At 46.8% G+C, this 11,454-nt stretch overlaps 1 protein-coding gene across 1 annotated transcript; it reads left to right on the forward strand.

Moving 5' to 3' along the window:
• The first annotated feature begins 9,517 nt into the window (after nt 1-9,517).
• LOC124690787 (receptor-like protein kinase ANXUR2) lies at nt 9,518-10,483 on the forward strand. The gene has a single exon (XM_047224124.1). It carries the CDS (start codon nt 9,518-9,520, stop codon nt 10,481-10,483), a length of 966 nt encoding a protein of 321 aa, XP_047080080.1.
• The last annotated feature ends 971 nt before the right edge of the window (nt 10,484-11,454 follow it).

Raw genomic sequence — 11,454 nt, forward strand, 5'->3', positions numbered from 1 at the left:
TAAATCATATTCATGTTTTAATAATTTCGTTACATCATATATTTTAACATGCCATTGTGAATTTTTCAAAATAATTACTCATTTATTTTTAACAATAAAACAACACACTAATTCTTAAAATATACTTCAAAAATATTATAAGACCACATATCAAAATACCTCATATATATATATATATATATATATATATATATATATATATATATATATATATATGGATAAATACTTCCTACTCCTGGGTGTAGCTACACCCATCTCTCGTATACGATCATACAAAAGTATATATGATACTTTATCGATTTGAGTATGTTCGTATATTGTATCTAAGATACTCCATACCAATTTTGGTGAAAAAAATTTAAATACACCCATAGTTTGCACTATATATACAAAATACATGCATATTTATACGTAAAGAAATAGTGTACGTAAAAAATCGTACATACTACCTACAAAGTAGTATATATACTACCAAAATATTCTTATATACTGCATACTACATGTATATACTCTTTGGTATGATAGATACTACCTAGATTGTGTGAAACACACGTGGGAGTAACTACACCCGGGTGTAGCATGAATATGTCGCGGATTTTATACCCAGGGTGGTACCTACGCACAGGGTTAGTACCGTTGGATTTGCCTGATATTAACGTCTTGATAGACGGCCGCTTCACGGTGCGTGAGCCTCCACCACACATTGCCAGTACTTTCAAATTTCAATCATGCGGTCAGTCAATCTCTGAACATTCAGTCATCGGCAGCGAAACAAAACAGGAACAACTGTGAACAGATGGTTTAGGATAACATATTTTATTAAGCCCTCTAACGATTATGGTCATGTTGTGATGCGCCATGATTATTATTGTTTTTGAATTTTATGCACCATGATATGTATGGCTAATGCTCAGTCTCCAGCAGGTTTGATTCAACCATGATTAACGATGCACACAATTATTATTCTTTGAATGAACACATGAATCTGGATTGGAAATACACACTCCACACACAAAACAAATCAATATCACACTGGATCTGGAACAGGGAACACCATGTACAAAAAAATCGACATGAAATCTGGATTGGGAACACAGAAAAATCGAGATCACAAAAAAAAATGGTGATGCAAATCGAGATTGACAAAAAAAACATTCTACGGCCTCGTGAGTGCCTGCACCGAAGTTTCTTCTTCCTCTCTGCTTTGCCTACTGGATCTTCCTTGACACCCAGGACGGCGGCGTCCTCTTCTCGTCTCTGACCCGGCCTGAGACGCGGAGGACAGATATTCACGCTAATCACGAAATAACCAAACACTAATCCCTAACATGGAGGAGCTCGTTTTTCTTAGTACAATAATAGAAACGAAATCAAAATAGTTAAGACTTATCGATTACAGAGAGAAAAGGGGTAGTTTCTGGTGAGAAAATGACACGGAGAGAGATCAAGAAAAATGTAGTACGGAGCAGCTTGGTCTAGAACCTGCGTGCGGCTGCTCCCTCTGTAGTCCTTGCAAAAAAAGAACAACCGCGCAGCAACTGGCCAAGCTCTCCCCGTGATTTTGCTAGCATCATTCCTTCAAGGTGCACATCTCGCGTAGCCAACACCATGGCCACAGATTAAAAATCGACATGAACCCCATTCCCTCAAACCGATCCAGATCGGAAAAAAAGTGAAACAAAATAGATCAAAAGAACGACAGGACCGGTTCCCTCAAAGGCTCAAATCGTGAACAAAACCAGATCAGAAAGAAAAAAGTAAAGCAAACCAGATTGAAAAAATAAAGACGGTCCAACTCCAACCATCACCGTCATCTTCACCTCAGGCTGGTCGCGCTGCTCCAAACCGTCGGCGGGGAATTAGGATCACGAGCGACCCGGCCGGCGGCGTGGCTTTGCGGATGACGTGGCGCCGTGCGGTCTGCCGCAGGAGAGCAGGCAGGGAGGGGCAGGGGTTGGGCGGCCGGGGAGAAAAACGGCCGCACCATGATGGATCAGGATCTGGAACTTGTTAAATCTTGATTCCAAAAAAATCAACAGATTCAGGGGGGAAAGAAGTAAAAAACGGATCTGGCTTCTGCTAACTGTTTCCGCTGGCTTCCTATCTGAAAAGGCAAACAACAAAGACGTGGGCGAGCGACTCGCCCGGCTATCCGTTGGTCGTGCAGAAGCACATCACAGCGCGCGCGACTCGCCTCCATCCCGCGGTTGGGTGGGGGAATTGGGTGAGGCGGCCGTGCGAGCTGGGTTGTTGGCTTATGGGGATCCGGCCGGGATGCGGTGGTCGACGACCGGGCGCGAGCGCTTGGTGGAGCCGTGGAGATTGGGAATCGCTGTGAGGTGATGGTGGGATTAGGTGGTGGCGTGTGGAATTATGGGAGAGGGGCCTCCCGATGGGAGTCTTGTGGTGTAGGGACGAAGGTGGTGGTAGGCGCGCCGTGGAGGTGGACGCCGGCGTCCGGCAGGGTCGGCCAGTGGTGGGGATGGGTGCGCCTGTGCATGTGTGTGGGGAGAGGAGAGAGAAACGTATGAGGGTGGTGAGTGTGAGACGATGGAGATGGGAACGTAGGGTCGGCGCGGGAGGAAAAAGGAAATAAAGGAGGGCTCGGTGGTCTAACGGCGTTAGTTTAGATCTAAGGCCAGAAATGACTTATAGTATGATCTAATGGCTGGATGGGGGTGCATAGCTACCACCCATGGTAGCCCACTATTTTCCATATATATATATATATATATATATATATATATATATATATATATATATATATATATATATATATATATATATATATATATAGAGCAAGACTATTCTCGAACCCCCTTAAGAGTGGTTCTAGAATAGCTATTCTAGAACCCCCCGGGATGTTATAGACTAGTTATTCTACAACCCATCTCGAAAGACCTTCTAAACCCGACACAACCACCCAATCCCATCCAACCTTCCGCCGGCCCAACCCACCCACCTCCCGTCGACCCCACCCCACCTAGCTACCGCCCGCCAACCCCACCGCCCGTCGACCCCACCCTACCCACCACCACCACCCACCAACCCCACACCTCCAACTTCCGAAGATCCCACCCACACCACCTCTCGATGACCCCACCCTACCTTACCTCCCGCCGACTCCATCCCGCCTACTATCAAACCCACGCCACATACCGCCGAACTCATTTTTGAAAGTTCGCTTCATTTTTTGGAAGTTCGCTTCATTTTTTGGAAGTTCACTTCACTTTTTTGGGAAGTTCACTTCATTTTTCGGAAGTTCACTTTTCTTTTTTGGGAAGTTCACTTCATTTTTTGGGAAGTTCACTTCATTTTTCGGAAGTTCACTTTACTTTTTTGGAAGTTCACTTCATTTTTTGGGAAGTTCACTTCATTTTTGGAAGTTAACTTTACTATTTTCGGAAGTTCACTTCATTTTTTTGGGAAGTTCACTTCATTTTTCGGAAGTTCACTTTACTTTAGTCGGAAGTTCTTTTCATTTTTTTGGGAAGTTCACTTCATTTTTCGGAAGTTCACTTTACTTTAGTCGGAAGTTCACTTCATTTTTTGGAAGTTCACTTCATTTTTCGGAAGTTCACTTTACTTTTTTCGGAAGTTCACTTCATTTTTCGGGAAGTTCACTTCATTTCTCAGAAGTTCACTTTAGTTTTTTTTGGAATTTCACTTTACTTTTCTCGGAAGTTCACTTCTTTTTTGGGAAGTTCACTTTATTTTTCGGAAGTTCACTTTACTTTTTTGGGAAGTTCACTTCATTTTCGGGAAGTTCACTTCATTTTTCGGAAGTTCACTTAACTTTTTTCGGAAGTTCACTTTACTTTTTCCGGAAGTTCACATCATTTTTCGAAAGTTCACATTACGTTTTGTCAAACAAGCTGAAATACTTTTTTTTGTCAAAATTCACTTAGGCAGTGTTTGGTTGCACGGAATTGGGGCTCGGAATTGGAATTGAGGTCCAAAAAGGCCAATTCCGCTGTTTGGTTGGGCTTGGAATTGGGCCGTGGAATTCGGAGGCCAATTCCAAGGTCCAGCCCCGCGAGTGTAATTTTCTACCCCTCCAATTCAGAGGTCTGGACCTCTGAATTGGCCCAGAAACGAGTGAAGCAGTACTAGCCCTCAACCTCGCGCACAAGTCACGTTCCGCCGATGGTCACCCGCCGCCGCCGCTGCATGCCCGCAGGCCCCTCTGCCGCCGCCGCCTGCCTCCAGGCCTCGCCGCCGGGCCACCCGCCGCCGCCACCCGCCGCCGGGCCAGCCTCCTCCCTCCCCATCCCTGGCCTTGGGCCGCCGCCGCCGCTGCCTACCTGCAGGGCCCCTCTGCCACCGCCGTCTTCCTCCAGGCCTCGCCGCCACTGGGCCACCCGCTGCCGCCGGGCCAACCTCCTCCCTCCCCATCCCTTGCCTCGGACCACCGCCGCCGCTGCCTCCACCGGGCCACCCATTGCCTGGGGCTGCCCTACCCCGACCCTCCCTCCCCGTCGCCTCCCTCCCCACCTCCGACCGCTGGGCCACCCACCGCCGCCTGCAGGGCCCCTCGCCTGGAGGGATCCCGCGCCGCCGATAGGAGGGCCGACGCGCAGCAGCTCTGCAACCGCCGCCGGTGACTAGCTGGATACTCTCATTTCCACACATGTGACATCCAAACAGGATTTGGTATTCCATTGAAACCAAAATTCTATAGCTGGATACCACGCGCATCCAAACACACTTTGTGGTATTCCATTGAATTGGTTGATTTGGTTTTCCATTACCAATTCAATACGGAGGTTAATTCTGTGCAACCAAACAGGGCATTAGGTTAAAACAGTAGTTCACTTTGTACACTACGAGGAAGTTCACTTGGCACCACGTCGAAGTTCACCTTTTTGCACGTCGATAAAATTACTTCTTGTGGGAATTCACTTTTGTAAAAAATGAATTTCACTTTGTACCGCGTGGAAGTACACTTTCCATCTCATGGAAGTTCACTTTAAAATACGTCGTACAACTACATTTTGTTGAAATTCACTTTGGTCAAAATGACAGCTTCACTTCAGTAACGTCCCGAAGTTCACATTGTACCTCGAGGAAGTTCGCTGTAAAAAATTCAAAACGAAAAAGTTGCACCTAATCAATATCTTTTCAACAAAATTTCAGTTGGAACATTCCGACAAGTGGTTCGGAAATAAATCCCCAAAAACAGTAAATAAAAATAAGAAATAAGGAAAGTAGAATCATATTTTTTCAAATCTGCTCTTAAACTGTGAATAATTGGTGAAAAAAAATATATATAAAAGTTGCGCCTAGTCAATAGCTTTCCAATGGCATATCATATGAATCAATCCAATAAACCGTTTGGAAATTAGACCTCAAAAACTGCACGAAATTAGTGAAATCTGCGAAAATGTTGTTTTGTATATTCGAAATTATTTTTAAACAATAAAGAATTTGGAAAAACAATGAACACGAAAAAGATGCGAAATTACAATACGAATCCAATAGTATATTATATTCATAATTCCGATAAGAGATTCAAAGATTAAATTAAAAATACTGTCCGCATAGACATTTAATTCTAATGTTCCGAAAAGTAGAATTATGTTTTTTCAAATCTTCTCTTTAACTGTAAAGAATTGGGGACAATGATCTATATGAAAAAGTTACGCCTAGTCAACAGCTTTTCAATGGCATATCATATGCATCAATCCGATGAGCCGTTTAGAAATTAGACCTGAAAAACGACATGTAATTAGTGAAATCCGCGAAAATACTATTTTGTATATTCAAAATTATTTTTAAACAATAGAGAATTTGGAAAAACAATGAACATGAAAAAGATGATAAATTACTGTACGAATCCAACGGTATATTACATGAATCATTCCGATAAGCGATTCAAAGATTAAATTAAAATTACTGTCCGCATAAATATGTAATTCTAGTGTTCCGGAAAGTAGAATCATGTTTCTTTTTCAAATCTGCTCTTAAACTATAAAGAATTAGCGAAAACGATCTATATGAAAAAGTTGCGCTTAGTCAACAGCTTTCCAATGGCATATAATATGCATCAATCCGATGAACCTTTTGGAAATTAGACCTCAAAAACTGCACGGAATTACTGAAATCCGCAAAAATGTTGTTTTTTATATTCAAAATTATTTTTAAACAATAGAGAATTTCGGAAAACAATGAACAAGATAAATATGCGAAATTACTATACGAATCCAACGATATATTATATGCATCATTCCGATAAGCGGTTTGAAAATCAACATGAAAATACTATCTGCACGAATATGCAATTCTGGTATTCCGTCGAGAAGTTCACTTGTGAAACACGCGGAAGTTCAGAAAGGGTTCGAGAATAGTTATTCTCGAACCGGTTCGAGAATAGCCTATATATATATATATATATATATATATATATATATATATACCTCAATTTGCAGATAGATGTTCTTCCAAAAATAATTTACGCGCCGGAATATTCCAAGTAATAATACCAATCAATAACTACAGAAACGTTGCACTTCTGAGAGGAGGTGTCTGCTCGAATCCACCTAATTAAAATATACATTCAAAAATCTAGTTATAACATGTGGATTTTGTCATCATAATTAATACAACCACCTAACATACAAGGTCATCGCTTAATAAAATCCACCTAAGGTGCGCAGTTATTTTTTCAACAAATTATACCATTTGCTCATATGTTAAAAGTTCAAAAATACTACATTACACTACAACATGCTGTTGAGATAAAAATCTCACTTCACACTACATGCTAACATAATGTTACTTGCCTAATTACAGAGTAAGATACACTACACTACACCAAAATTAGCAACTGAAAACAACATGCATGCAGCTCACGAGAGAAGAGAGAGTCAGCTCACCTTCATGTACTAATCAAAAGCATGCATGCACTTAACCATCGAGCATGCAGCTTTATCGATGCATGGAGGATGCTGGTTCTCTTCAGCTTCTAGTCAGCTCACGAGAGGCGCTGCTCGTCTGGGAAGAGATGATTCTGGTTTAAAGCAAGCAGGTATATGAGCTCGTCTGCGAAGAGATGTTGCTGCTTTATAGGATTCAGAGACACAAGCTGAGTGAGCAGCTACTGCTTTAAAGCATGCAGAGACCGAAGCTCTTTCGGTGCTGTAGTTCATGTATCAGCGGCGGACGTCGCTTCATGTCTCAGCTGATAATTACGCAAAATGCCTGGGAATCAGCCCAGTTACACCCATACTGATAGTGGCAGCTCCATTCACGGGCAAAAGCCAAAAACATAGGGAATCATCACACGTCAAAGCAAAATATTCGTGGGAATCAGTCACACACACAACGAGGCGCAAGCCTGCTGCCTTTGTCCCCCAGGCCGGCTACTTGCCGCCACGGCTGGTGGAGGCAGGCTCCACGCCAGCGTGCCGCCGCGCCCTGTGGTGGCAGGGCCCACCAGGCTCAACGGTGCTAACGGCCAACGGACGGCGACCATGGCAGGCGGACGTGCCGCCACACGCGACGGCGGCAGGCCTTGCGACCACAGCCGATGGCGGCACCTTCCACGTGTCGCCTGGCTAGCGTGCCGCCGCGGCACTTTTTCCATTTACACTCAGGGGTGGTCCTTTTTGCTATTTCACTGGGTCGGGTGGTCCTTTTTGACAAAAATTCCCCTCCGGTAGCGTGTCAAAGAACAGAGATCCCAAACTGAGGCAAATTCTAATTTTTGAATGGATAATGATTTAAAACCGTCGGAGGATACAACGATAGCAGCCTCCGGCTCGATCACTCGACACGCGTCCCTCCGGGTGGGCGACAGCGAACGAAGGAGGGCCCACCACGTTCTCCTCCACTCCTTCCTTATCGTAACTTGACCCTGCTCCTCTCTCCTTTTCCCCTTTCTCTTCACACCAGCGCCTCCTCACTTTCCTCCGTCCAGCGACATACCGGCACGCCGCCCCTCCACGCCGCCAACCTCTGTATTCCCCTCGCCGGTGCTGCCGTCGCGCACCTCTCACCCTCTCCTGCCGCTGCAAGCCGGCGCTGCCTTGATGCGAGGATGCTGCAGCAAGAGGGAGCCGGTGCCGCGAGGTTCGTCGGCGTTGCTGCGAGCGGCGGCGGTGCTACCGCCCCCCAACCGGCGGCGGCGCTGCTGCAACCCGCGGCGGCGGAGCTGCAAAGGGAGCCGGCGGTGCTGCAACCCGCGGCGGCGGAGCTGCAAAGGGCGTCGGTGGTGCTGCAACCGGCGGCGGCGGTGCTGCAACCGGCTGCGACGCAGTTGCAACCAGCGGCGGCGCTGCTACAAAGGGCGCCGGCGGTGCTGCAACCGGTGGCAGCGGTGCTGCAAAGGGATGCAACCCGCGGCGGTGGAGCTGCAAAGGGCGCCGGCAGTGCTACAACTAGTGGTGGCGCTGCTGCAACGAGCGTCACCGGAGATGGACGTCGACGTCGCCGAAGCTGGCCGCCGCCGGGCATAGCGACAAGGTCGGGGAGCGCCGCCGGCCGTTCAAAGCAGCGCGGTCGTTTGAAGCAGCGCCCATGGCCGTTTGATGCAGCGCCCATGGTCGTTTGAAGCAGTGCCCATGGGCTGCTTTACTTCATTTGTTGGGCTGCATCCTTTTTGTGACTGTGCTTCCTTAGTTTATTTTTGGGCTGCATTACTATATTTTTTTAGCTTCATTACTATGAATTTTGGGCTGCATTGCATTGCAGCAAGACAATTTTGTATCTCCGGCGAGGTCTCCGGCGAGTAGTGTACGATGCTCTACAATAGTATATTTTTTGTGCTGCAAATGTTCTATTGTTTTGCTACTTTAGTATAAAATTGTTGCTTCAAACACTCCGGTGAGGTCGGTTTAGCTTCAATAGCACAAAGTTTTTACTCCGGCGAGTCTCCGGCGAGCCCTGTGTCCAACAGGTCATTTTCTTTTTTTTTATTCGAACCGTTTTTGTGCTTCAATGAAGCAAAAGTGGGACTTTTTGTGTTACGACGAAGCAATTTCCGGTTTTGAGGTGAAAATGGACACGTGGCAGCTGGAGAAGCCGGAGGCTGGAATCGCTCCGTGCCTCCGGAGGATTGTCAGCGTCGTCCTTTTTGAATTTGCATATTTTCTGAAGTTAGGGATCAGAAACTCCCTAGTTTTTTTTTTTAGTTTTGATATTTTCTGAAGTTAGGCAGCAGAAACTCTCTCGTATGAAAGCCAAGGATACATGGATTCGGCATTCTGGTAGAAGCTTCTCCCGCACCAAAAATCACACGGATTGAAACATGGAAAAACGGGTGAAACATTGCACGCTATTCTGCATCGCACGCACGCATGTCCATGGCAGAAACCATCGTCAGCGATGCGTCCATGCAGGGGACTGGGGACTATGCTCCCGCCAAACGCTCCCCCACTCTCCACCACGCGCGCGCACTTCCCTTCCACTCGATCCATCTTCTCGCCCGATCGAAGAGCAACCATGCCGTAATTCATCGCCGATCTCCTCTGCACTGCCACGCCGACGCACGTCCAAGATGCATTTGTTGGCAACGGCAATGGGCGCCGCCGCCGCGGCCGTCCGTTGGGTCTGCCGGAAGAAGAAGAAGAGGGATCACAAGAAGAATAATAGCATGAAGAAGAGGGATCTCAACCAAACAAAAAATAAGAGGGATCTCAGAAACGGCGAGTGGCTGCCTGTACATCACTCTACCGCCGCCGACGGCGGCATGTCGTTCTCGTTGGAAGAGATCATGGCGGCGACTCGAAACTTCGGCGAGACGCGGGTAATCGGCTTCGGCGGGCAGGGGAAGGTGTTCGGCGGCGTCATCGTTGACGCCGACGGCAATAACAGCACCGAGGTCGCCATCAAGCGTGCCACCCCGTCGTCGCCGCGGCAGAATGCCTGCGAGTTCGGGGCGGATGTCGAGGCGCTGCGCAAGCTGCGGCACCGGCACCTCGTCCCCCTCGTCGGCTCCTGCTCCTGCAGTAAGGAGGGCGAGACGATCCTCGTGTACCGGTACATGCCGCGCGGCACGCTGCGGGAGCACCTGATGACCAAGCCGGTGATGCCGTGGCGGCGGCGTCTAGACGCGTGCATGGGCGCCGCGAGGGGCCTGCACTGCCTCCACGCCGCCGGGGTCGTACATGGCGCCGTCAAGACCAGTAACGTTCTCTTCGACGAGAGCTGGGTCGCCAAGCTCTCGGACTACGGCCTCTCCAGGAGCGCCACCATGGAGTCCGACGTCCACTCCTTCGGCGTCGTGCTCTTCGAGGTGCTCACCATGGCGCGGCCAGGGGATATGGTCGGTGGCCTCGTCGACTACGCGGTGGCGTGCCACCGTAATGGCACCCTGAAGGACGCCATCGACCCGGAGATCAAGGACCAGGTCGCGCAGGAATGCCTCGAGAAGTTCGCCGAGACGGCGGTGGAGTGCCTCGCCGGCAATTGCATAGAGCGGCCGGTCATCGGCGACGTGCTGTGGAACCTGGAATTGGCTGTGCAGCTGCAGTTGCATGCTTAATTCCAGGAGGACGTAACACGTAACACGAGCCGTCAATACAGCAATCTCAAATGTTTGTTGGGTCGTGGTTTTTGCTACTACTATTTTGAACTTTATTTTCGGCCATTAAGGAATTAGTACTTGGCAATTTCATTTTTAAATCAATTCTTACAAAAATAGGCGTATTTTACTCAATTGACATCACAAACTATTAACATAATGAACATTTTTCCGATACCCATATAAGCAAATTTGAAAAACGGTTGATAATTAGTTAAGTTTCAATTTGTTGCAACATTATTAATCACTTTGCAATATAAATTGAGTGGGAATGAGTTATTATTCACTTGAAACATCCTTAATTATATGAATCAGATAAACATATCAGTAAAGGGGGTCCAAGAGTGATTACAACCCATCATGAAGAAAATGATGAGAAAGAGGACATAGTGGTTGATATGGCAGCGGTGATGGTGGTGATGGTGTGTCGGCGGCAGCCCTTTGGGTGGCGCTAGATGGTGGTAGCTCCTTCGAAGTCTTCCTTCCTATATTCCTTCAAGGCTATAATGGACGAAGGTGGAAGTCAACTTGACTGAGACATAGATGTGGAATTGCATGCTCTGTTCAACTAAAAGACCGATCTCATGGAAGAAATTAAGCAATTATATTCGATATATTCGACACCTTCCCTCGCATCTAGGCTGGTAGGCCTTTTTTTAAGATCTCGCACAAGACTTAAATGTGTATCGTTGGATTTTTTTAATACACCGCAAATAAGACCTTATAGGTCTGATACCATGTGGAATTGCATACTCTAGGTGGTTCAACTAAAAGACCGATATCTGATGGAAGAGACTAAGCAATTATATTCAACACCCCTTACACCTCCCCTCGCGTCTAGGCCGGTCAGCCTTTTTTATATCTCGCATTGACCTTAGACGTGTATCCTTGGATTTTTTAATTTATACTCAACAATAGAGACATTCCTAATT

This window comes from Lolium rigidum, chromosome 2, assembly GCF_022539505.1.
Source record: "Lolium rigidum isolate FL_2022 chromosome 2, APGP_CSIRO_Lrig_0.1, whole genome shotgun sequence".
NCBI lineage: Eukaryota > Viridiplantae > Streptophyta > Magnoliopsida > Poales > Poaceae > Lolium > Lolium rigidum.